Source organism: Marmota monax, unplaced genomic scaffold (genome assembly GCF_021218885.2).
Source record: "Marmota monax isolate L192 unplaced genomic scaffold, Marmota_monax_Labrador192_F-V1.1 WCK01_AAM20220418_F8-fsc00234, whole genome shotgun sequence".
Taxonomy (NCBI): Eukaryota; Metazoa; Chordata; class Mammalia; order Rodentia; family Sciuridae; genus Marmota; species Marmota monax.
The window spans coordinates 319068-345607 of NW_026692493.1; the positions used below are offsets into that span (position 1 = coordinate 319068).

Consider the following 26540-nt stretch of genomic DNA (forward strand, 5'->3'; position numbering starts at 1 on the left):
CTTGCAGCTAAGCAAGCAAGGAACAGCTGCCCCTGAGAAGACTGTGACCAGAAAAGTCAGTACTTAGTTAAGCAGGAGTTGAGACTCTGTGGGAAACGCTCCAATGGGCATGATCACAGGGCATTGGCAGGGGCTCCACCATCTGGAGAAGGCCTCTCTCCTCTGCCTCGGTTTCCCCAGCACGGTTCTGTGTGTGTGTGTGTGTGTGTGTGTTTAGGGACACAGAATGTGTGTACTGGTGCATGGGTGGTGGTTGCCTGTGGTCACGTGGCAGGTGCGTGTGTAAGCATGCATGGGCATGTGTCTAGGGCCTCTGGAAACTGCCCCTACTTGGGACCCTCAGCTGCCACCTCCTCCAGTTCTGTGGTCCCCTTAGAGATCCCTCAGACCAGGACTCAATGTGAAGGGATGGTGTTGGTGACCACCAAGTGATGTGTTGGGAAGGGCCCTGGCTCCAACAGGACCTCATGGGCTGCAATTGTAAGGGGGGTGTCTATCAGCATGTCCACTGACCTTCAGGAAGTGAGGGGTGCTGGGCCATATAGTTAAGGGGCCACAACCTTCCAGGGCAACAGGACTCTCTGGGGGAGCACAGTTTTAGAGTTAATCTCCTGGGCTGAAGAGGGAGGCGCTGGGGACCTGACAGAGAGGGAGGAAACGTGAGGTCACAATACTCGGTCCATCCTGGCCTAGTCTCGGGAGGGCCTGTTCTGCAGATGATAATTTTGCAAATAAAGTGCATTGTAATCCTTGTTATCCTGCTCAGAAAACCCACCTCAGTGGGAATAGAGCTGGTACTGGGAGCCCAGAGACACCTCTGAGACCTTGCCCTGAGTGGACTCCCAGGGATGGCTGAGGAGAGGGCTCACCAAGGATCAGGGCCACTGCAGAGATGCACGTGTGGCACCAGGACAAGGTCTCCATGCATGGCAGTGTCTGCTGATCATGGTGAAGGAATGTGTGGTGCCTGGCCTCAGAAGGCTGCTCTCCCTATGTGCCCAGGGTCACCAACACACACCCTGGGGCAAGGGTGTCACAGGTCATCTGGGGAACAGGCCCAAGACACCCTCTGCTTGGAATAAGCTCTAGGCCCAAGTCCAAGATCCCATCCCAGGTGAGATCCGAGACCCCAGCGGGACAGGACCTGGGGTGGCCCATAGCCCAAGCCCGCAAACTTCCCGCTTTGGGCCAGTCCTGCCCGCCAAGCGCCCAAGCTGCGGGTGCGCTGGGCCGTCTCTGTCGCCATCCAGAGGCGCGGCTCTGGCGCGGCGTCCCTTCTGCCAGCTTCCCCTGCCAGTCCCGGGCCAGAGCTGGGCAGGCTCCGCCGGCTGCGCGCACCAGGCGCGCCCCTTGCACTGGTGACGGAGCGCGCCAGACCGGAGCGCGCGCAGCGACGCCCAGAGCCGCGGGGCCGGCGTCCCCAGGCGGGCCGGCGCGGGCGCGGGCGCGGGCGCGGGCGGCTCGGGAGCGGCGCGGGGCGGGCCGGCGCGGGGCGCAGTGGGCCGGCGCGGGGCGCAGTGGGCCGGGGCCGGGGCGCGGCGGCAGCGGCGGCGGCAGCGGAGGAGGAGGAGGAGGAGGAGGAGGAGGAGGAGGAGGAGGAGGATGGCACGCGCGGGGCCCGCACGTGGAGGCCGGCGCGGGGGCGCGGGCAGGGCCGGCTGCTGAGACGCGCTGCTGCCCCCCGCGCGGGCGCCGCGGCTTCAATGGCGCCATCGCCCAGGACCAGCAGCCGGCAAGATGCGACCGCCCTGCCCAGCATGTCCTCAACTTTTTGGGCGTTCATGATCCTGGCCAGCCTGCTCATCGCCTACTGCAGTGAGTACCGCGCGCCCGGGTCCCCGCACGGCCCTCCGGGCCCCGGTCCCCGCCCGGCCCGCCCGGAGTCGGTGCGGAGTTGCGAGCGCGTGGCGCGCCGTCCCCCGGGTCCCGGCCGGCTCTCCGCTGTGCCAGGAGGTCCGGGGTCGGCGCGGCTCCCGGCGGACGGGCACTTCGGGGTCCGGCGCCTCTGCCTGAGCTTCCTTCCCCAGACTCCGGGCAGGGCCCGGGCGCCAGGCCCGGGATGGCGCGCCGCGTCCCTGCGCGGCGGGCACCGCCGCTGTCCAGCGTGCTGTCCCTGCTCCCGGCCCAGGCGGGCGATGTGAGCCCAGCCACAGGAGGCTTCCCGGCCGAGCCGCGCGCTGGAGGGGCGGCAGGTCGGGGCGGGCGGCCGGCATCTCTCGGGCTGTGGGCAGAGCGCCTTGCCCATCGCTTCCCGCCGGCCGCACTCCACGGAGGACCCCAGGGGGACGCGGCGACCCAGCCTGGATCCAGGCTCCTCCTGCCGGAGCAAGGTTCCTGCTCAGCGCGCGGCTGAGCCTCTCTGCCTTCCCGGGAAGCTGGGGGGAGAAGCGACGGTTGGGCCAGGACAGGGCCCGTTACCGCCGCGGGCATTTCGAGGGTCAAATTGGGGACCTGAACTGGCGACCTAGCGGGTCTGGCGCGGGGCCTCCGGCATGGGGCTCTGGTGACACGGACTGGTCCATGCCAGGGCATCAGCTGTGGTTGTGGTGGGTGTGGGATCGTGGGTGACCCTAGCAACCTCCCAGTTGTTGCGGGTGAGTGGAGGGGGTCCGTGTCCCGGGTGCAGAGTTGGGACTGGGGTGGGGTGTGTGGTCAGCGTCCCGGTGCCTGCTGGCAGCTTGTTGGTGTGTGTGTGGGGGGGGTGCTGGTTAGCGTCCTGGGCGCAGACTCTGGCAGACCAGGCTTCTTGGTTCCGTGGCCTCTGGGCATAGACCCCCACCCCTCCCTGTGCACCTTCCCTTCCCATCGGGAGGAGGACCGGTGCTAGGGAACACCTGCCATAGAGAATTGCTATGGGCGTGGGAGGTGATGGAAAAAATACGGATTCTTAAAAAAAATAAAAATTAAAAAAAATAAAGAAAAAAGAGGCGAGTACCAAGCTTCCCTCTCCCTCCCTCCTGGGACTGGGCCACCTCCAGAGTTGGGCCTCCCATCTCCCAGTCTCAGCCTCTGCTGCCTCCTGAATGAGATGGCAACGGCCCTGGAGACTCGGGCCATGGGTCGGGCACTAGAGTCCTGGGACAGCCCAGCCTGCTGGCATCTCAAGGGGAACCCAGTGCCCAGGGCAGACTGCCTTTACTTGTTTCAGGCTATTCATTTCCAGACAATTGCTGTGGACCTCTGTAGAGGCCAGAGGAGCAGGGAGGTTTACAGGCAGCGGGTTGTAATGGGCTGCTCAGGAGGACTCCCTGCCTCTGGTGTGTGCCCTCAGGTCCCTGGCCTGGCTGCAGGGTGCCATCTGCACGTCCCTGACATTTGTGCCCACTGCCCTGCCCTCTGCAGCCTGAGGGCAGTGTTCAGGGGCTTCCGGAAAGAACCTTTGAGTGCAGCTTTGGTGAAGGAGAGAGGGTTAATGGCAGGTGAACCGGCAGAGCGGAAGGGTGCCATTTTTGAATACATTTCCTGGTAGCATCGCCAGGAGGAAGGGGCTCCTTCGGGAATGTCGGGGGAGGGGCGTGTAGTGCCCAGAGCCCCCTGCTGCCTGCCCTGCCTTGGTTCTAGAACAGTGTCCTTGGGCCCTGTTTGGGAACCCAGAACCATGGGCTGGCCCAGTGGAGGCAGCTCAGCAGGTGGGGAAAAGAACAACTGTGAATTGTTGCTAAGTACATGTCACGGCCCCGGCCTGCAGCACCAGCAAGGACATGCCTGTACCCACTCTCACCATGTGCAGCGTCTGTCTCCCCACCCTGGCCACAGTCCGGATCCCAAGGTGCTGTTACCCCCTGCATCCCCACGGCTCGCACCTTCCCAAGTCCACTCTCTCCTGTACTGAGTTGGTGTCAGAGAGCAGTGACGCTCAGACGCCCGGAGGAAGCAGGGCGTCCGTCCCTGGCTCTGCTCTTTGGGAGGCCTCCCTGCTGTCTGCAAACGACTCTTCCTCCACAAGGACATTTGGTAGAAGTGTCTCACCCAGGACAGCAGAAACCACTCACAGGGGAAGCTGGGGCATCCATAGCAGTTTGGTGGCTGTCTCCGTCATCGTGTGATAGAATAATTGATGATAAGAGAACGGTTCTGGACATACCCCATTACACGGGAAATGCACTTGGAGACATTAAAACATTTCACTAAAATTAAAAATAGACATAATAATAATAATAATCGATAGTTTGGAACTGCAGTCCTACAGAAAAAATGCCCCTCCCCCCTTTTTTAAGAATTGATAAAGCAAGTAAAATGATAGTTCAGCAGTTCCCATGACTTCCGTCCTTTTCCAATGCAGTCAGGAACCTCCTTGTTTGTAAACTGTTTTTGATATCAGTTATAATTTTTATTACCCAAAATGTTTTTGTGTTGCGGAGCAGATACATTTGAATGGTATTAATTACGAAGCTGATAAGTATCACGCGGGACTCACTCCTCCTGCCTGTTAAGTCACTGTGTCACAGCAGCAGCTCTACACCCTACACCCGGGTGGACTTGTGCTCCCTGCCGGGCGCTGCCTTGAGGCAACTGGATCCTTCCTTGGCCTGGTTCCTGTGAGGGGTTCTGCCCCTCAGCCCAGGGAAGGTCCTCCCCTCCTGCGTGCTGCTGAGGTCCATATCTAAGGAGATGGGCTCCACCCTCTGGCTGGAGAAGGACCTGCAGTCCACCAATTAGGCTGGTTGCTATGGTGATACAGCCTTGTCATTTTCTCCTATTGGGGAAGAACTGCCAGGAAAAGCAAACAGGGGAGGGGGCCTGTTGGCTTACTTCAAGATGCGCCCTCTCATGCGTGCACATCACATGGACAGCGGGGCCTGTTTCTCTGGCAGCCAATGCTGCCCCAGGGGTCGCACTCCTGGGCTTCAGTGGACTTGGCAATGATGACCTTGGGTCAGAAAGTTGAAACTGCCCCGTTTGGGGCTGGGACACTCCTGGGGTTGTGGCACAAGAGGAACTGACCTGGACTGGTTTTGTCTAGCCTCGATGGAGCAGGGACATGGGCCTGCCTGGACATGGACCTGGAGTGGAGTGGGACCAGCCTGGTGCCCTTGCTGTGGAAGATCTGGTCTTTCCACGCTGGTGTGCGGCACAGAGAAAACCATGAGCCAGCACAGTGCCTCGTGACCCCCAGGCTTGACTTTGACACTCGTGTGCAGTATTCAGTTCGAAGGTGAAGAGTGTTCTGTGCCTCACGTAGATGGCCCGTCCCTGTGCGGCGAGGCCTGGTGGCCAGTGGCCCCCAGCCTGCCGGGGGTGGAGGGAGGGTGGTCTGTATCTCAGGGCCTCAGGGAGCCCCAGGCAGGGAACGCTCGCAGTCTGCCTGCCTGACGCAGATATTTTTCAAATAAATCCCGTCAAAATGGAATTGTGCTTTTCAGTTAAATCTCCTGTCCTCAGCTGCAACTCTGAGAAGAAATCACCAACAACTTTTGAATTGTTTTTAATCCATTAGAATACTAACCGAGCGTAGGCACGCGCTGTCGCGTTTCCTGATAAATACAATCTATGGCATATTCAGGAGAGATCAGACTGTGCTGTGTCCTTGCCTCTCAGATCTCATTTCTGGAAGTTCTTGAAGAGGCAAACTGGAGATTTAATCCCTTCTTTCTTTTCCCCCTTAATTTCCTGTTTTTATTCGGTGACTTTCTGGCATGAGAGGTACCATTTGTCCCTTCAGGTCATAAAGGTAAGCTGCCTCTTTTCTGGGGCTTTTACTGGCTGAGCTTGGTTCCAGGGATCGCGGAGGTACAGGTTCTGCCTCCGAGAAAGCTTTCCCCGTGCGGAGGAGGGGTCCCCACTTCAGAGGCGCTGTTCTAGAAGGGCACCCTGCTGGAGGGCCAACCCCCCACTCCCTCCCCGAGAAACCCCGGCAGGGCCACACTGCCCAGATCAGCCCAGGAGGGCAAGTGGCTCCCACCTGCATGAACTGGCTGCTGACTGAGACCCTCCAAAGTCAGAGGACACGGCAGAGGGGGTCTGCCCCACGGGTCTGCTCTCGGGAGGCCTCTGGCTGAGCTGTGCCCTGGAATGCCAGGCTCCAGACCCCCGCTTGACACCCACGGGACGAAATATGTAGATCAACTTTCGTGGTGTGAAGTATTTTCAGGTGACTTTTATGAGCATAATTATGGGAGAATGTTATGATAATGTGGCACTAGAAAAGGGAAGAAAAGCAAAACATTAAAATCCCCATTTCTTGATATAGTGCGGCAGCTGCTAGTTTAGAAGGGCTCATTTTTGCATTAGAATGTAGTGCTCTGGAGTTAATGACCTCTACAGATTGCCACCTGTCACCCGGAGTGCTGCTGGTGAGGGCCCAGCCCCTGTGATCAGGGAGGAGTGGACAGAGAGCTCCCTGACCACAGTCTGATCTGCTGCACAGGGGGATGGGGGTGGGGGTGGGTACTCAGGGTCCTCTGGCATGTATCTGTTTGGGCCAAGGTCATGGGCTCTGGCTTAGGGGCTGTGTGGACACAGGTGCAGGGGCCCAGGGAGGCTGGGAGCCTCCTTTCCAGAATGCAGCCTCTCTGTTCACGGGGCTTCCCCATCCATGAGGACCCCCGCTGCCCCAGGACTCCTGTGGCTTCTGTGAAGTCCCACAGACAGGCCTGCTAGAGGCCTGGAGGCCAGACAGGCCCGAAGGAGCCCCAGAAGGGCATAGGCTCCTCCTTCTTTCCAGACTTCTTTGCCCCAAGTGTGCAGTGACGGAGCCCGGCAGCAGCACAAGCCCACTGGGCGCTGGGCTTTGCAGAGCCAGCCAAGTGGCTAGCAGCAGGTCTGGGTGGTTTCACATTCCTGCTTCATCCCAGAAAATGGGTGGAGGGTCCTAGGGGCTTCATGACATTTGCCTATTTATTAAAACATGGCAGGGTTCAGGAGTGGTGTCACCTCTGCCTTCAGCGAGGTGAGGCCAGGGCTCCTGGGGTCCCCATCCTCAGGGCTGCAGGCCCACCTGTGAGGCCCCAGATGCAGCCTCCAGCATATTCATCCGATGGGTGTTGGCAGGGGCCTGGACGAGATAGACAACACACTCCTGAAGGCCCCGGGAGGCACGCAGTCCCCTGGGCACCGTGCAGGGGGGCAGTGGTGGGGAGGGCAGCCTGGGCCTGACACTGGGGCCTCCTGGGCCTGGTGCCCTCTGCCCTCTGCAGGTTGCTGCCCAGCTCCCAGGGGGGATGCCAGGGACCTCTCTGAGGTGGCAGGAGGCAGCCCAAGATCTGGTCCTGCATCTCGCCTCCATACCTGGAGCCTTCTCTCCTGCTCAGCCTTCCCTGGCTCCTTGGTTGCAGGGTGGCCCCAGCCCCGTCCTATGCCCAGCCTGCCTGACGGTGTTCAAAGCACATGTGCCTGTTCCTGCCATGCCATGGTCACCTGAGCCCCAGCACCTGCCACTGGGTGCAGGGGCATCTCTGCCGCCATCCCAGCCTCCCCCTGTTCCCCACACGTAGTGCCTCTCAAGGCTGAGCTCTTTCCTGCCTGGGTGTGATCCTCTGTCCCTCAGTCCTGGCCCCGGAGGACTGTGTCCCTGGGGTCCCACCTCCACTAGATGGCTGCTCCAGAGCGTGGCCTCCGCGATGCACCTTCTGGAAGCTTCACAGGAGCTGGGCGTGTGCTCATGCCCTCCCCTCCCTCCTCTGTGTCTGCTGGTCCTCTGTGTGGAGGCCTCCAGATAACTCTCCAGGGTGCTGAAATCGGGCAGGAGGGAGCCAGGCGGTTCTCCTGGGGCTGCCAACAGAATGCCCTGCTCCCCTGGTGGTAAGAGCCTCCACCTGAAGCCTCCTCCAGGCCACCTTGTCCCCTCCACTGCCTTAGGGTCTGAGCTCTGGGCCTGGCTTCCTGTCTGCAGGGGCTTGATGGCACAACTCCCTGGCAGACACCTGTTGATCCTGTGGGCAGTGAGGTGGCATGGCCAAATGGAACCTCCCTGTTAGACACCTACCCAAGGTGCTCAGGGACACATGGGGTCAGGGATGCCCGGCCAGGACTGGTGGGCAGGACAGGCCTGCCTGTCCTCTGAGGTCACTCACCCCACCCTGGGTTGGGCACAGAGGGGGGCTGCTCCATCCATCTTGGGGCTGGGCAGTGGCTGCCCACATGCTTGTTTGGGGAGCAGTGTGGTCCTGGTTTGTAGGGTGAGCTGCAGGAGCAGCACACAGGGCAGATGGGGACAACCCTGCCCTCGGGTTCCTGGGGACTGTCACCATGCATAGGCTGTCCCAGACAAAGAGCCATGGGAGCACGGGCCTGGAGCGTCTCCGTGCCTGGCGATGTCCTCTGAATGAGTAAGTGAGACAGTGTGGAGAGCGCCTCTCTGCTGCCCCCAACTAGCTGCGGCGGCGTTTGCTTTCACCCTTCAGGAAGCTGGCTGCATGCCACTCCACCAGCCACAGCCTGGCCTCCCTCCCTGGCCTCCCTCCCCGGCCTGATGAGGAGCGTGGGCTAGCTCCCCGGCCAGGGGCTGGGGAGGGCCTCACTAGCATGCAGCCCCACCTCACTGGGTCTGGGCTCCCTGTCCCAGGGACATACCCACCCACAGAGACCTAGGTATCCCTGGCAGGTAGGCCCCTCATGAGAAGTCTGCCTGGGGAGTCACTGAGGCCCGTCTCCCTCTTGGGTGCTTCAGACAGCACCTTGCTCCCTGGTCAGCCTTGCCTGAGGGGGTCTTGCTGGAGGGCAGAGGAGGGGCTTGGCTTAGGGACATGTCCAGAGGACTGGGGTGTGGCTGGGGACTGGGGCTGGGATGCAGGAGCTGGCCAAGATCCATCTGGAGATGTCCCGGGGCTCCCGCATTACGCCCTCCTCACTGCCTGCAGCTGCCGCGCGGCTGATCCTCTGGAGCAGCCCCTCCCCTTGTTTCTACACCTATGGAGAATTCTAGAAAAGGTGGCTGGAGAGAAGAAACTCTGACATTGTCCCAAGAGGTGCCTAGAGCCCACCGGAAGAAATGTCCTAAGTACCTTCCTGTCTAGAAGATTCTGTCTATGTGGTGGCCCCTTGACTCCCTTGTCCCTAGAGGCCAGGGTTGGCCTAGGCCCCCATCTGTGGCTTTCTGTCTGTGGGGACCACAGAGCATGCCTGGGCTGTGTCTTCGGGCTTGTGGAGGAAGGTCCGGGCTTGGTACCGTCAGGGTACCGATGCTCAGAGAGGCTGACCTGGCCAGCTCTGAGCCAGGACTAGCAGCCATCTGTGGGAAGGGGTCTGGGGAGGGGGCTGAAAGGGGTGGGCCTTCAGGGTGGGGCTGTAAGACTGGTGAGAGGGTATGGCAGGAGGGCCGTGGAGCTCTGAAGAGTGGCGTTAACTCCCGCCTGAGGATCTCTGGTTCTGCCATCTCATTAAAGAGGAAGAACATCCAATGTGCGCATCCCTGTGAATTGCTCACTAGTGTGTTAGTGCGGCAGGGGAGCCCCTCCCCCACGAGCCCCTCCCCCGCTGCTTGGCTCCCCTGAGCTCTGCCATCCTGCACTCCCCTGTCTTGGCTCTGGTCTCCCTTTAGTCCAGTTTCCCACCCAGACCTTGGGCATTGGGTTGTTCTCTGTGCACTGGTGGGGGATGAGCAGAAGGCCTCCCAATTCATGCTGTAGCCCCTCTTCCAGCTGTGATGACCAGAACTGTCCCCAGACCTTGCCTCTTGTCCCTAGAGGCAGGGTTGCCCTAGGCCCCCCTGCAGCTTTCTGTCTGTGGGTCCCGCTGAGCATGCCGGGCTGGGTCTTCAGGCTGGCGGAGGAAGGTCCGGGTTTGGTTCCGTCAGGGTAGCAATGCCCAGATCATTTCTGGTTTCTCATTTCTGTGGCGGCGTGGCCAGAGGGTGTGGGTGTCTGAGGAGGCTCTGCCACAGACACCTTCCTTGCAGGTGTCTTGCCCTGGTGTGTGGCTTCTCCCTGCCCGGACAGCACTCGCAGGCTCCGGGCAGCTGTCTCCGGGCTGTCTGCCTTTTTACTGGAGGGAAGGTGTCCTGCAGGTGTCCTCAGCCACTCTTTCCAGAGCTTGGAACCAGCGCGGGTCGGCGAGCTGTCTGGGGTCTTCATCTCCCCGTGTTGCAGGAGCGGCTTCACTGCCACGGTGACCTGGCCGAGGAGAGGCAGGCGAACATTCCCGGTCTCAGCAGTGACCAGGAGGCCCATCAGCCCTTCTGCATCCACCCTCTGGTTTAATCAGGCCCGCCTCTCCCAGAGGAGGCTGAGTACCTGGGCACCCTTCCAGAGATTTGCGGGGTGCCTAGAGCCCATGGGAAGAATTGTCCTAAGTGCCTTCCTCTTTGGAAGGCTCTGCCTATGCTGGTGGCCCCTGGGCTGTCTTTACAGGAGCGGCTGGAAGCCCCAGCCTGCTCCTGGCCAGTACCAACCTGCCGCTTTCCTCCCAGCCTGTCCCCTCCCGGGCCTGAAGGGGCAGTGCGCTCAGGCCCCCACGCACCTGCGGCCTCCCAGGCAGACAGCCCGGTCTTCCCTGGACATCCGCTGCCCTGTGGCTGAGTTGGGACTTCGTGTTTGTGCTTCTTGAGTGCAAGGAAGGACCTGCATCGGTTCTGGGCCCTGTTGGGGTGTCCACACTCACAGCCGGTGCTGCTGTTTCCCTGGGTGCCACCCAGGTGCGCCCATCAGAGCAAAGAAGATGCCTCTTCTGGGGTGTCAGGGGCTCGCCTCACACACGTGTGCTCCGCAGAGGCAGCTGCTAGGCCCACACCACGCTGTGCTGCCACCTCAGACCCGTCAGTCACTGGAGACACTGTTGGTGGGAGGAGGGAGGTTGAGGCTGGACCCTTCCTGAAGGTTGGCTCAGGTGGGTTCTGACCTTGGTGAGCGGGAGTCTCGCCGGTGGCCCACCTGCTTCCCTTTCAAAGAGGGCGGGTCCTAGAGACCCCCCGGGGCGCAGGACGCCTGCCCGTGGCTTCCACTACCTCTGAGGTGCCGCGCAGGGACACCCTCACCTTCCTTCTGCAGGGCTGCGTTTCCACCTGACACTGCTGGCGGGACTCGTCTCCAGCCTGAGACCTGACGATGGCGACAGCGTGGTAAGGGTGGAGAGGGCGTACATGGGTTCGCGGGGCTCTGCTGCATCCAGAATCAAGCTGAGTGACCGCAGGCGCAGCCCCAGGCTTTCCTGGGCTGAGACCCGCCTGGCGCTCTGGCAGCCCGGGCTGCCCGTGGGCTCTCCTGTGCCATGTGCTGCAGCAGGACCTGTGCCTCTGCTGGTGGTCCCACCGTGAGGTCGAGACGCTTCTCAGCAGGCCTCTGTCGTGTTTCCAGCTAGGTGACCGTCACTTGGTCATCGTGGGGCACAGTGAGCTCACAGGGACCTGACAGGTGTCACTGAGCCATGGTGTGCTTGCCTCTCTGGGTCGTGGCTGAGGTGAGGGTGCAGAATGAGGCAGGCTTGGGAGGCTGGTGGTCATCCCTTCCTGGCTCTGTGGACACTGAGCCCCGTGAACACAGGGCCAGCCGGCCGGTGTGTCCACACTGGCTAAGCAGCGAGGCCTCCAGTTCCCAGTCCTCCATAACACCTGCCAGTGGGGTTCCACCTCACCTCGGCACCTTGCCCTGGCAATAGCGCACTGAGTCCCAGAGCCCACCCTACGGTGGCCCCCTTGGGGCTTTCTGATGCACAGACACGGCTGGGGACGCAGGAGTGGGTCTGGCTGGCAGCTTTGGCTGACGTGTGGCTAGTGCCTGGGGTGTTTGCAGTTTGCCTGGGAGGGGGGAGGGAGGAGGACAGTGGGAGTGGGTGCTTGGGAGGTGTCAGGTGGGTGCTTGTGCGGTGCTGGGCTCTGCCCAGAAAGACACTCCCATTGTCACCTGGGGCCCAAGGCTCTTTCATTTGTGATTCAGTCCCTGTCACCTGCACTTGGGGACCCTAGGCCCCAGGCCAGCCAGCCTGACATCTGCCTCCCTCTCCCTGTTGCCCCTGGACGTGGCTTGCACTCTGGATCCCTCGGGTGCTGTGGACTACAGGCTTGGGTGGACCTGGGAGGCCCTCTCTCCCGGGCACAGTGAGCCTGGGGTCTGTCCTGAGCCACCCGGGTGCCCAGGCCTGCCCCCACTGCAGGAGCACAACAAGGACCTGTCCAGCGCCTGCTCCCCGGTGCTGCCTTGCACCTTCCGGGACGCGCCTGTGGTGCTCAGCAGAGGCTGGGGACGTACATGCTGCACTGAGCCCCCCGGGTGCTCTCCTGGCCAGGCTCTGTCCAGGGCAGGGGATATACTTCAGTCCTGGGGAGGACTGAGGAGAGGTGGGGACAGAGGTGGGGTGGCTTAGAGTGCTGTCCTCTGCTGGAGGCCGGCAGTGTCCCTGCTGTGGCATCCAACCAACGCCCCTCTCAGAGACCAGGGAGGGGCCTGGGCTTGAGCTGTGGAGGGCTCCTGTGGGTGCCGCCCACACACAGGTGCAGGTGAGCGCCAGGTGTGCCTCCTGTCCACTCCCACCAGGGAGGCCTCACGGGCCCAAGAAATTTGACAGCCGGGGTGGGAGTGAGGCAGAACAGGAGCACAGGGGCCTCCCTCCCTGGGAGCCCCAGGGTGTGTCAGCGGGGTCCTCCGTCTCCCCTCTCTGTGTGCCCTGGCCCCTGGCCCCTAGGTGCCCTGAGAGTGTCACCTGAGCCCTGGGGAAACCCTACTGGCATTAAGGCAATGGATTTACTTACTTGTTTAAAAACCCACTGGATGGTGAGAGGACAGGAGAGTCCCTAGCCCGGTGACCTGAGGCCATCCTCATGGAGTGTGTGGCGGCCCCGGTCTCCCTTGGGCAGAGGTGGGCCTGAGGTGGAGGAGGCCCCCTGAAGCTTTCCATACGTGTGCAGGTTTTACCGGATGCTGAGGTGAGGTGTTAAGGCTCTCCTGGTGCCTTGGCCTTTTGGGGGGGGAGATTTGAGCCTTCTCGGGGGGACTTTCCTGGGAGGATATTTTAGCAGTTAACCTGCTAATGACTCCAAAGCCATCTTAACTGCTACCAGGCCTCACATGGACGGCACGGCTTCCCCGAGTGCTGCCAAATGCCATCAGTGGATTGTGCAGGACTCGTGTTATTTATGTTCCTCGGCGCCTGCAGCACAGTGCAGAGGGTGCAGGCCAGGTGCAGCCCAGGACCGTGCTCCTGCGTCCTTCAGGATCTGCCCCTGGGCTGTCCATGTCTGGGGGCTTTTGGAGCTCTGTGGGGAAGCAGTGGTGTCTCCCTTTCCTCATGTCTTCTGAGCTCTGCTGCATCTGGGAGCTGGCGGTGGACATCAAGAAAGGTGGCCTCTTCCTTTGGTTGGAAACTCCACATGATGCCTGCGTGTGGGACCTTGTGCTCATGGCCCCAGAGAGCCGATGATCTCACCAGCGTTCTGGACAGGAGGCCCGGAGCCAGGGGCGGACGTGCATTAATGAACTTGGGAAGGTGTGGGAGCTCTGTGGCGTGGAGATGTGAGCTCCCCAGACCAAGAAAACAGCCAAACCTCGCTGTAAGCACTGGTCATTGGAAGTGGGAGGTCAGTGGCCTCATCTTTTTCATCTTCTGCTTGGGGGCCATTGCCGTAAGTGGGGAGTGTCTTATACATGACGACTCATTGGTTAAAATGGGCGTCACTGAGAAAGGCCGTGTGTGTGCCGCAGGCGTCACTCCTGGGTCTTGGTTCTGTCTCCCTCCTCCTTCCGGGTTCCTGGGTGGAAGGGCAGCCGACCTGGAGGACAGCCTGACCTGCGAGCAGGGCCCAGGACCTCCCACCCAGCTGTCTTCTTGGTGACTTTGAGCAAGGCCAGGGCACCCTCACCTCCTCAGGAGGCCGCCAGGTTTCTGTCCCATCGGGAAGCAGCCAGGACCCTCCCCTGGAGGTGAGGAGTCTCTGTCTACTCCCTCAGTCACGAGGGACAGTCAGTGAGCCTGAGGTGGTCACCCTGGGCCTCACACTCAGGGTGCAGGGCCCGACCCCCACATCGGCCACCTCACCTGCCCGTCCTCCAGTCCTGGCCCCAGCAGAGCGCGGGGGAGCTTTCCAGACACAAAGGGGCAGGATCTGGTGCCACGGAGCACGGAGCAGAGTGCTTTTGGTGGCCTGGGCGGCCGGCTGGGGGGACAGGCTCAGTGGGTCCCCCCGCTGAGATGGCTGGCGGGCTCCAGGGTCTCTGCTCCTGGCGGGGCCTGGCCCTCCGAGGCACCGTGGCTGTTTCTATTCAGATTACAGTTCAACAACAAACGAAAAGTAGAAAGAATTAAACAACAGAAACAGAAGGAAAGTCCAGGCGAGGAGGTCAGCATGTGACCTGGGAGCCCCCAGGACTGCCGCCCCACAGCGGCACGGCACACAGACGGGGGTCTGCTCTCCAGTGTCCTCGCCCAGCTTGCTGCCTGGTCTCAGTGAACCGGTGACGGCGCCCCTGGGGTCCCAGGCTGTCTCCCGCCCCAGCCCCACGCACGGCGCCTCTGCGTCTGCAGACACCCACCTTCCTCTCCCCCCACCTGGGGGCTCTACTTGGAGCCAGCACCCACCTTTGGGGTGCAGCCCTGCCCGCTCCACGTCCTCCTGGGGAGCCAGGGCTCCTGCTCCAGATGTATGGCCTTGGAGCCAGGATCCATGGTGGGAGCCCCTGGGCCTAGCCCCTGGTGTCCTGAGCTGTCCTCAGGGAGGGTGCCTCAGGAGTCACCTCCTGCGCCCCTGCAGCTGCACATCCCCTTGCTGTGGGGCCAGGACAGGTCCTGGAGGGCCACCAGGGCCAGGCCATTTGGAGGGACGAGGGAGGGGCAGTGCTCTTCCCTCCCTGAGGGTCCTGTTGGCCTGGCCCTGGGCCAGTGGAGGCCTGGGAAGTCCCTGGGCAACCTTTGAACATGGAGGTGTCAACCAGGGGCCTGGTCTGTTTGAAGGGTGCCCAGGAGGAACCTTCTGGAATGTGCTACCAGTTTGCCCACCTTGTCTCCCCAGGAGGGTGCTCTGGGGCATCTCCGGCCTCAGGAAGGATCCCTTCCCAAGTGCCCTCAGTTCAGGATGTGTGCTGTTACCGTTTGTGTGCCCAGCTCTGCAAAGATGGGGTGGGTTTTGACCCCTGGAGCCTGGGTTCACAGTGCGGCCCCGAGGAGCCGCCGGCACTGGCCCTGGGTGGGGAGGGTTTTCTGGCAGGGAGAGTGCCCAGGTGAGGGGCTTCGGGGCGTGAGCGGGAGTAGAGGAGATGACGGGGTGCTGGAGAAAACTGCCTACCCCGGCCTCCAGCATTGGTGGGTGGGGCTCCAGCCAGCTGCTGGGTGCACCTCTGGGTGCCCTTCAAGGGGCTGGTGGGTCCCAGGACCCCAGGACCACTCCCAGGACAGCCTCCCATGCTGATCCACCATTGTTGAGGTCAGCGGTCTCTGCTGAAAGCACACTGCCCGCAGGGGTGGGCTGTGAGGCTCCATGTGGAAGCAGACCTTCACTCCGCAGTGCCGAGGGTCAGCTCTGCAGGTGAGCATGTGCCTGTACTGCCAGCTGCTTCAAGTGTCACTGTGCCAGGGGCATGGAACCGGCTGTCACTCTGGGCCTCGAGCAGCCCCTGTGAAGTGTGGTGTGACGTCCCTCTCTCCAGGAGGCCCCGGCTGCCCCACCGTCCTCTTGTGCCCTGGGCTCCTGGCTGGAGGGGCAGCCGAGGGGGAGGTGTGTTCTGGCACCAAAGGCAGACCAGCTGTGGCTGATGCCCACTCCCCTCTGGGCCCACCTGGGCATTGCCCTCGTCTGTCTGGGGACATGCCCGTGTGATGACAGCACACAGCTGGAGGACTGGCGGGAGCTGACTGGACGCAAGGCCATACCTGTGTTCTGCAGGAGGAGGAGCTGCAGAGCCTCAGGCCGAGGCGCTGGGTGGACTCAGTGGGCAGGGCAGGGGCTTGTCTTCTGCTTGGCCTCACCACCCCTCCCACCCCCTCTCCCCTGGGCTCCTGCTCTGTGCGTGGACGGGACTGAGCCAACCTCTGGGCACCACCCGTGGGCAGAGAGGCCGGCCTGGTTTGGCCTCTGGCAGGAAAGACACCATGGCTGCCCGGGCCATCTTGGTTCCTGACCTCTGCAAACTGCTCCCAGGAGGGAGGGAGCGAGAGCCCAGGCTGCCTCCAGTTCTTACCCTCCCCTCCTCTTCCCCCTCCTCTTCCCCCTCCTCTTCCCCCTCCTCTTCCCCCACCCCTTCCCCCTCCTCTTCCCCCACCCCTTCCCCCTCCTCTTCCCCCTCCTCTTCCCCCACCTCTTCCCCCTCCTCTTCCCCCAACTCTTCCCCCAACTCTTCCCCCACCTCTTCCCCCTCCTCTTCCCCCACCCCTTCCCCCTCCTCTTCCCCCACCTCTTCCCCCACCCCTTCCCCCACCCCTTCCCCCTCCTCTTCCCCCTCCTCTTCCCCCTCCTCTTCCCCCCTCTTCCCCCACCCCTTCCCCCACCCTTCCCCCACCCTTCCCCCTCCTCTTCCCCCTCCTCTTCCCCCACCCCTCCTCTTCCCCCACCCCTTCCCCCTCCTCTTCCCCCTCCTCTTCCCCCTCCTCTTCCCCCCCCCTTCCCCTCCTCTTCCTCCTTCTCTTCCCCCTCCTCTTCCCCCACCCCTTCCCCCACCTCTTCCCCCACCTCTTCCCCCCCTCTTCCCCCCCTCTCCCCCCTCCCCCCTCCTCTTCCCCCAACTCTTCCCCCAACTCTTCCCCCACCCCTTCCCCCACCCCTTCCCCCTCCTCTTCCCCCACCCCTTCCCCCACCCCTTCCCCCACCCCTTCCCCCACCTCTTCCCCTCCTCTTCCTCCTTCTCTTCCCCCTCCTCTTCCCCCTCCTCTTCCCCCTCCTCTTCCCCCCCCCTTCCCCCACCTCTTCCCCCACCTCTTCCCCCCCTCTTCCCCCCTTCCCCCCTCCTCTTCCCCCCTCTTCCCCCCCTCTCCCCCCCCCCCTCCCCCCCCCTCTTCCCCCTCCTCTTCCCCCACCTCTTCCCCCACCCCTTCCCCCACCCCTTCCCCCACCTCTTCCCCTCCTCTTCCCTCCTCCTCTTCCCCCTCCTCTTCCCCCTCCTCTTCCCCCTCCTCTTCCCCCTCCTCTTCCCCCTCCTCTTCCTCCTCCTCTTCTGGTGCCTGGACCAAGGCACTTTCCAGGGCTGGACCCTCTCCACATCTGACAGACGGAATGTGGCTCCAGAGGGTGGGGGTTGGGCCGGTTATAAAGATGGAAGGTTCCTGTGGGAATGCCCTCCAGTCAGTGCCCTGCCACCCTGGTCCTCACTTTCATGTCACAACAACCCACGTCCTGCAGAGCCCTCTCACCTCTGCAGCCCCTCTGCTCTGCCAGGTGGCCATGAGCTCTGCAGGGTCCTGCCCACTCTCAGCCATCCCTGGCCCCTGCCCATGGGGACGGCCTCTCCAGGCATCAGGGAAGCCTCACTCTGGATATTTAGTAACCACTGGGTTTGGCTTGTCCACCCCGAGTGGACCATGGGACCAGGCGGGAGGCCGAGCCTGCCTCTGGTGGCCCTTCTCTCAGACGGAGGGAGGGTGTCTGATTGACAGTGCTGAGCAAACTCAGTGTGAGGGAGGGGCCCTCCTGGCTGCCCCCAGGCTGGGGCCGAGGGCAAGGATGGGGCTGGGCACCGTAACTGGGAGGGCGACTGGGAGCTGATGCCAGAGAAGGTGGTGTAGCTCAGGGTGGCACTTGGGCACAGTGGCCCCACACTCCAGGTGCATGCATCTTGAGGCCCAGGGCAGGTTGGTGGGTCCAGCTCATGAGGCAGAGGGGAGGGAGCGGCCTGTGGTGTGGCCAAGGCTGCCCCGCTCCCTCTCATGTCAGCCGTGGACATCCTGGCCAGGAACCAGTCCCCTCGCTGCACACACAGGAACGTGGGGGTGGGGGGGTAAAAGCTGGCGGGAAATAGCCCAGCCTGAAACAAGGGCGTAGCCGCACAGGCTTCTGCTGGCCCCGGGGGCCCTGCCTGTGCCGACCAGCCGCGGGTCCAGCATGTTCTTCACCTCGCCTCCCGCGGGTCTCCTGGAGCTGGGCTGGGGAACCTGCGGTTGGCCCCCCCCACCCCCACCCCGGCCTGCATTTGTGGGGCCAGCGCTGTGCTGGGCGGCCAGGGTCTCCAAGTCCCTGATGCCTTCTCTCATGGCAACCCTGATCCATGGCAATACTGGAACCACCAAACAGCTGCCACCCCCACCGCCTGGGGGCCACTCCAGGCTTCCAGAGGCTGACGGTCAGCTTGGGGACTCTGAGCAGAGAGCATGGCTGAGACAGGCTGAGACCTACCTGGCCCATCTGACTGGAGCCACCAACGTGGCCCCCACCCTTGGCTCCCCAGCGCCCCCAGCATGGGCAAGCCCGAAGGGTCCCCTCCGGCCCCCCAGCCATCATGCATCCTGGTGTGACCTCTTAGTCTTGTTGATGACTTCCACCTCGTCTGTCGGCCACCCCTGTCCTCAGGAGTGCGCTCCTCTGAGGCTGGAGTTGCCGGCTCTGCCTGGTGATGCTGGGGACAGTCAGGAGGGTGCTGGTTCAGGGCCTCAGCTTAGACGAGGGGTCTCGGCCACCCAGAGTCCAGGAGGGAGGAGGAAAGACTCGGCCCAGAGGACCTTTCCCGTCCATAGTGCCCTCCTTCACTCACCTTCCTGTGAGGTCTCAGGACTGGGAAGAGGTCCCACCTGTCCCTTGGGGGCGTGGCCCCCATCTTGGGACCTTGCAGGCTGAGGGGCCAGGGAGAGGGCCCCTTCCTGCACCCTCAGCCCCAGGCCATGTCCCCTGTGTGCAGCCTCTGGGTGAAACGAACACGGGCGGCCCTGAAATTGCAAACTCTCATCTCAATTAACGTAGCAGTGAGTTTCACGAGGCGGCAGTCGACACTGGGAAATTAAATGACACCTCTTGGCATCCCACGTTGGTGAGAAGGCCAGCTGATTATTTTTATATTACAATCCCCAGGCGTTGTCAAATTGATTAATAAATTCATTGAAAACCCGTTACCTCTTAATAAATTTAATTTCGGTAGTTGGTGGATAACTTTGCTATGACCTCTGAGTCGCTGCTCGCTCTGTCTGGCTTCGACGTGGGGTTCATTTTCTCAGGGAGGTAGCCACGAGCTTCCTCAGGGACCCTCCGGAGTCCGGGGGACATTTCTGGGAGGTGTGCTTCTGTGGACATGGTCTTCAGCATCTTGAGGCAGGGTGCAGTGTTGCTTCAGGTGCCTTCTGTGTGGGGCAGAGAGGAGAGCCCCGAGAGCCAGCCCCTGCCCTTGTCAGCAAGTGACCATCTCAGTTGAGAACTGCCAGCCCAGGCTGTACAGGGCTACGAATTTGAGGACACCATTGAGTTCTGAGTTTCCTGGCAGACAAGGCAAAAAGGGAAAATACACTGGTCACATGGCTCTAGCATCTCAGAATGCTGAAGCCACACTAATGGGACTGTCTCTTTGGGCTGGTTTCACTTTGACACATCATCTCTACTCTTCAAAACCATGTAGTGACTGCACGGTCATTTCCATTACTGTGGAAACCTCAGAGGCTCAAATATGGACATGCCACAGGTTTCCCAGCCAGGAGTCTCTCCATAGAAGGAAGCAGAGGCTGGGCAACCTGGTGGGCAGCTGACACCCCGGCCTTGGGGCAGGCCCTTCAGCAGTAGCCATGCCCAGGGTGGGCAGCCCGAGTGCAGTCCTGCCCTACTGCCCTGCCCGACCCTCCTCCTGCACCTCCCCTGTCCCCCCCTTCAGCACCTTGACCTCATCCCAGAGACCCTCAGACCTTCTGCCTGCCCCAGGGCCCCTCTGTTCCCTCCATCTTCCTTTCCCCAGGGACTTCTTTACTCCTGGCCACAGCCCAATTCAAGGGCACTCCTGAGGCCCTCTGTGCCCGCCCTGTTGCTGGCCCGAGTCCCTCCCACCACCCCTGCCTCCTGCCCACTGCTGGTCCAGCTGCCCTCCAGCCTCCCCTCCCTGTTAAGCAGGGGCTTCTCCTCCAGAGGACCTTGGAGTGACGCAGGGTGACGCAGGCACTGAGCAGGAGGCCCTGGGCTGCAGGTGACACAGGGTCTGCAGGGGCTGGTGGAGGGGCTGCTGGGGCTGTGCTCTGGACACAGGAGTCCCTTGCCCGTGGCGAGGGTCTGCGTCTGCTGTGCCGTCAGGATGCCAGCCTGGGCCATGGGGGCAGCTCCGTCCTTCCTTGTAGGCAGGTGTCCTTTGTGGGCTGAGCACAGACGGCCCACCCTGCCAGGCCAGAGGGCACATCGGCCCACCCTGCCACCCAGATTCACACCCGCCACCTCCGCTCTGCAGCCTCCTGCCTTGACCTCCGGCCAGAGGTCGAGGAGAAGCAGACTTGGTGAAATGGGTCTCGGTGGCGACCTCCTGAGTGGCCAGTTAGTGGCGCGCCCGCCATTAATTTTACGGTGCGCCACCCGAGCACTGAGTAACCAGGTGGTGGCAGAACCTGAGTGGGGCGGAACCCGAGTGGGGACGCAGAGACGCTTACGTTTAAGTTGATCAACATGAGGCGGAACGGCCTGTGGGGGTGGAGGTGCAGGGGCCTGTCACTGGGCCATGAGGACTGTCCTCCCTGCCCTTCCAGAGGCCCCAGCCCAGCCCTGCACCCCGGGACTCCGGCGCCCCTGCCCTTCATCCCTGCAGCCACCCTCACCCCACCCTGTGACATCAGCAGCTGAAGGCACAGGGGTGCTGCCCCCCACTCCCAGGAGGATACCCCTACCCCCATCCCCTCCCCGTGGCCCAGGGACACCATCTGGAGGCTGTAGCCATGGTGATGTGCAGGTGACTTTGTGACTTTGTCTCTGTTCTGCCCTGACCTCAGGCTCCTCCTCGAGTCTCTGGTTGGGGACAGGCCTCCCCCCGCCCTGCCCCCAGGTCAGGTAGGGAAGGAGCTGGGAGGTGGGTGGCCTCCCCAACGCGGGCAGCAGGGCCCGCCGTGACCATGTCCAGCCCCGCTCTCCTTCCTGCTCCCACAGAGACTGCAGGCTGCCCTCAGCTGGGGCTTTATTTAGTTGGTGTTTTACTGAGGAGAGCGTCACCGGGCAGAGGGGCCATTTTACGGTGCGCGCTCATCCCACAGATGTTTGTGAAGCAAACCCCCGAGGGACACCTCTAGCCCTGGGACGTCCACCTGGCAGCCCTCCGCCCCACTTCCCCAGCAGAGAGCAGGACGGCTGCTGGAGCCCACCCAGGCTCTGGCCTGGGTGCTGGGACGGCCAGATGTGATTCTGCATGGGCGGCCCTGGGCATCCCCCAGCCCTGGGCGCCCCCAGCCCTGTTCCTCAGAAGTCAGCAGGGGGATTGCCAGGAGCCTTCCAGGGTCTCCATAGCCTGTGCCCCACCTCTCGGGGGTGCTAACACCCTCCCCCAGGACGTGGGTCCTTGTCTCGGGTCCCTCCTGGTGACACAGCCCATGGGCAGGCCTGGGGCGCAGCCGCCATCAGGGTGGTGGAAGCAGCTCTGGGATTGGCAGCTCGGCCGCCCAGGACAAGCTCCCCCTGCCCGGCCCCCGCCCTCCCTTCTGAACCTCACAGGCTTGAGCCTGGGCCCCAGAGCACACTCTGACCAGCCTGCACCTGTTCCAGCCAGTACCTCTGCCTGGATGCAGGTGGCCGCTCTGTCCAGCACACTGCCACCCTGGGCTTCTGACCAGAGCCACCCTGGGCCCCTGCAGGCCTTGAATTGTGTCTTGGTGAGAATCAACCCCTCACTTGGGGATCTGCAGACCCTGGCCCTGACTTGAGCTGCCCAGCCTGCTGCTTAGACCCTGACCCCTGTGTCCAGTGGCTGTGGTGGGGTGGACAGTGTGATGTGCAGGGTTGGGCCCTCTGCGGGGCACCCAATGGGCCCGGTGGCCTCCTCCCTCTCCTTCCCTCTCTTCATCCCTTCCCACTGTCTCTGGGGCAGGCGCAATAGGGTGGGGGTGAAATCCTGGCAGAGCCCAGTGACGCTGGCATGTGACAGCACAGGGGCAGCCCCCATGAAAAGCCCCTTTGTCTCCCTCACTAATTAAGAAATAGCAGTAGGCCTCAAGGGGCCCAGGCCCAGTCCTCTCTGGACACCAGCCATCGTCATAAGGGGCTGGACGGGCAGCCAGTTTTGACTTCAGGGAAGACCCCGGCCGCCTGGGTGCTGCACCACCCGTGGCCCACTGCCAGGAGGTCTGAGAGGCTTCCTGCCTCGGGTCGGGGGCTACGTGGAACCAGGGACCGGTGGGGCGTTTGGCACTCAGGACATGCTCTGGGGCAGAGAGTCTCCATCCTGTGCTGGGCTGCCCAGGCCGGGAACTTGGCTGTCCTCTCTATGCTGTGGGCACAGTCGCAGTACTGGACCTGGGGGCAGGTCCAGTGAGCACTGCGGCCCCAGCTGGGCAGAGTCATCCCCCCACCCGGGGGCTCATTCTGTCCCCTGCCTGGCCCCTCGTCCCTCTCGGGATGCAGGCAGCGACCTGGGCAGAAGCAGCACCTGCCGCTGCGTCCTGGGGCACGCTGACTCTCCTGCGGCCACTCTGGCTCAGGGGACCTCAAGTGATCCCCGTGAAGAAGCTGGGCCTTTCAGAAGACTGCGATGCCCCTGGGACCCCGGGATGCTGGGGGTGTCCTGGCTCCTCCGGGGTTTCTTCAGTGCACACTGGGTGACAGGCATGTCCCTCCCTGGCGGTGATTCCCCATCTGCACCCTGGAGCCGGGTAGACCAGATGACCCCAGTGAGGAGGCCTTGGTTTTCTCACCAGCTCGCTTGTCCCTAGAGAGGGAGGACCTGTGTCCGCGGCATGGGCTGTGGGGTGCGTGGGCGGCACGGGCCTCCGCCTGCTCAGCCGGACCCCACGCGGGCATGGCCTCCTGTGGATGACCCCAAGCAGAGAGCTTGGGGGTAGTTTAAATCTGAAAATTAACATGGAATCAAAAGAGACAGAGTAATTTTTCATTCTGCTTGAAAGGTTATTTGCTTTCTCAACCGATGCTTAGTGTACTGATACATGATGTCAAAAGGTAAATGATTTTAAACCAGATTCAATTTAAATTTCATTACATATTTGTAGGAGACGGAGGCTCTGAGAATCCCTTGCCTTCTCTTTGAGAATCTTTCACTTTTAATAACTCCGGTGCCTAATGCCCTAATCTATTTATTACGCAACCGTGTAGCAGGAGCAGACTCCCCGTGTCTGTGAGGCCGGCCCCGCCTCCCTGTGTGCGGGCCTCACCGGCTCCGGCCCTGTTGGGTCTCCTGTGCAGCCCCTGGCGGTACCCATGTCATTGCAGGTGAACAGGAAGGTCCTCCACTAAAGCAGGCCTGGGTACGCCTGTCCAGCCACCCAGAGCCAGGGACAACGGTGGGATGGAGAGGTTTGTGGTTCCCACAAAACACATCCCTGGTGGCCTTGGGCTGCTGCCCTCAGGTACCTCTGCAGGACCAGGGTGAGGACAGCCGGGCCCCAAGCCTGCTGTCTGATTCTCATCTTGGTTGTACCAGACAGCTGCACAACCTTGCTGACGTGACTCAACCTCTCTGTGCCACGGTGAGCTAGACCACTCTGCGGGTTGGAGAACTTCCACCCACAGCAGAATGCGACCTTGTTTGGAAATTCGGTTGTGGTAGATGTGCTTGGTTACCATGAAGCCACACTAGAGAAGGTGGGCCCTACATTCGGCGGCGGTGTGCTCTGAGGAGGGGAGGAACCCAGGGACCACGTGGAGGGAGGGCAGAGACTGCAAGGACCCACTGACAGGCCAAGAAGTAAGGAGGGCTGGCAGGACCTGAAGCTGGAAGGGCAAGATCCCACCCCAGGGCCCACCCTGCCCAACCCTCCAGTTTGAACTTGGGGTCTCCAGCACGGAGGAGATGAGGTGTCCATCCTGCACCACTGGGTTGCATCATGTTGGGGCAGCCTCAGGACACTAAGGGTGGTGCCCGACTCTTGGGGCAGGCCCTGGGCCTGAATTGACATCTAGGAGGTGGGTAGAGGGGCCAGGAGGACATCTCAGGTCAGAGCGTGGGGCCAGAGGGGCCAGAGGGCCCGTGGGTGCAGGCAGAGTCCCTGACATTGCTAAAAAGGGTAGCTGACTGCCCTCTTACTTGGGGGCTGTGGGGCTGGGAGGGTCCATCCGGACATGCCTGGCCTGCTTTCAGACCCTGGGCGCCAGGGCATCCTGCTGGCTGGGGCCAGGGAGGTCCTCGAGCAGGGACCTGTGCACACCAGAAGCAGCCGCTTCCTTGTCCCCTGCTGGAGGAGACCTTGACGCCCGGGGGCATGCCCACGTCCTGAGCCGGCTGTTTGTAGGGGAAGGTGCGCGTGGGTGGATGGAATTTTCTTTGGAAATTTGTTGCGTGGTGAATTCTCCCCGCCAGGGTGGAAAACCGTGCAGGATGCAGGGCTCCTGAAGAGTGCAGCCAATGGGCTTCCTCCGCCCGCCGCCTGGGCCGTTACGCCTTCCCCGCTCCTGGGCTTCATTTACCCGGCAGGACGCTGCTCTTCAATGCACATCTGGGCACTTTTAAAGAATAACGTCAGGTAGTTGGGGAACTCTCTCCGATTTGGGTTTGTTTTATCTTGCAACATCAAACAGTGAGGCACGGAAGCTTCCGGATCATGGCCCAGAGGCCCTTGAGGTCAGGCTTGCAGACACTTGCCAGCGCAGGGCTGGCTCCGCCTGCCTCTCGCTGGCTTTCTCCCCCTTTCTTACAATGCTAATGATATTGTTTGTTCCCGCGCACACAGAAAGAGCCCAGGATAATCACCCAGGCATTAGTCACTATTAAGCTGGTGATAAAAACAAAGCAGTTCCATAGCTCCATTTCCAGGAGGGGCGTTCTGTCGGCCATGAACGGTGTTTATTACAAATGTGGGTTGGAGGGACCTGTCACGGCCAACGGCAGCTAGGCAGGGGAGGCGCAGCTGTGCGAGGACCCCGAGCTTCAGGCCTGGGAGGCGTACGCGGAGGCGCAGGGTTGAATTGCCGCTTGGAGTGGCCAGGGTCTGCCCCGGTCGGCCGTGAACGCGTTGGAGGGTTCCCATGCCTCGTCTTGCATCTGTGCACGCAGAGCTGGCCCACGCCCCCGCCCTGGGGTGGCTGAGGGACTCTTTGTGCAGGGAGGCAGAGTCTCTCCCCGGCTCAGGCACGAGCTGGGCTGCACAGGGGGTGGAGTGGGGCTGCAGCTGGGAGGATGTGGTGCAGGCTTGGCGAGAAACTTTGTGCCAGGAATGAAGCCCGAGCTCCTGCCAGCGCCGGGCACTTCAGGGTGGGGAGGGCAGAGGCAGAGCGGACTGTCCTCGGCACGTCTCATGCTCCTCCCGGTTGCTGCCTGTGTCGAGGAGTGCATTTGTCTGCAAGTAACTGGACCCTGAAGGCAAAGGCCTGAGCAGGTTTCTTTTCCTAGTGAAGGAGTCCAGGAGCAGCAGCCAACGCAGACTTTTGCTGTTCAATGTGAGCCCTGCCGTCCCTCCCTCTGACCTGATCAGGGCCAGCGTGTGATCTCACGGTTACAGGGAGCCCACCGTGGTCCTTGGCACCGTATCTGCATGGGACAGGAAGAGTGAGGAGGGCCACAGTCTCCTCTGTGGCCATAGTGGCCAGTGGCCCTGCTCTAGGTGGAGAGGCAGGCAGAGATGTCGCCTGAGGTTTGGAGGAGGCCATGGGCAGGACCCCAGGGCGCAACTGCCTGCAGCCCAGAGCTGGCTCCAGCCTGGCTCCCTCTCACTCTGCCGCCCTCACTGGGCGAGGCTCCTCCAGCCAGGGGCTCCCTGCAGAGTTCATGGCCACACGTCCATCTCCATTCCTAATGTTCACGCTGGCGCGGTGACCGCAGGACCTGCGAGGTCAGGTCCAGACCCGTGCCGGTGACCTGGGCTCCCCCAAGCATGGAGCCCGGAGCACACACCTGCCCTGCAGAGAGGCACAGGCAAGGTGGGCTCTCTGGAAGTCCAGTTCGCTGTGCAGGGCTGACTGGCCTGGAGTTTGTGTCTGATTGTCCAGGGCCACCGGGGGCCCGGGGTTCAGGGGTCAGCCACAAGTCAGCCCAAGGAAGGGCTTTGTGACATTGGATGGCCCCTGGCAGCAAGAGCCAGCTGGCCTGCCCCTCAGCTACAGGCCAGGAAGCCTCTCTTCAGACCCTCAGCTCCAAGGCGCCATGATCAGCTGACATGGGCAGCTGGGGACAGGGCTGCCAAATGCAGATTCAGGACACCTGCAGGGGCCCAGGACCAGCCTGAGGTGGCTGCACTCTTGGGAGCCCCAGAGAGGGGCTGGGCCATGATGTGCATCAGTGCCACAGGAGACCCTGTTGCGGGCAGGTGGCAGCAGAGGGTGGCAGAGCAGTTCTAACTGGCACGGGGGCCTGTAGCGTGCGGGTCTCGGGGACCTCTTTTGAAGCTCCAGGGACAGAGCCTTGGGTTCCTGACGTGTCCCAGACAGAGCCCCCGCCTGGCAGGGCCTCGTCCCATCTCTTGGAAGCTTTGGTGTGTGCATAGTCAGCAGAGCTGGGCTTTGTCCCTCTGTCCTTGCTCTGGGGCAGCCCCGTCCCTGGTTCAGGTTAGATTCCTGGCTTGGGGTGGGGCATTGTCCTTACAGGACTGCTTCCCTAGAGCCTCATCTGGGGCCCCCGGGACAGGACTAGACAGCCACCGCGTCGGCC

At 62.1% G+C, this 26540-nt stretch overlaps 1 protein-coding gene across 1 annotated transcript in view; it reads left to right on the forward strand.

Moving 5' to 3' along the window:
* The first annotated feature begins 1660 nt into the window (after positions 1 to 1660).
* The window catches only part of Tafa5 (TAFA chemokine like family member 5), a 206349-nt gene continuing 181469 nt past the window's right edge, over positions 1661 to 26540 (forward strand). Inside the window, exon 1 of the mRNA XM_058579086.1 lies at positions 1661 to 1815. Coding sequence (XP_058435069.1) covers positions 1704 to 1815 — 112 coding nt within the window. The 5' untranslated portion in view covers positions 1661 to 1703. The remainder of the gene's footprint in view (positions 1816 to 26540) is intronic.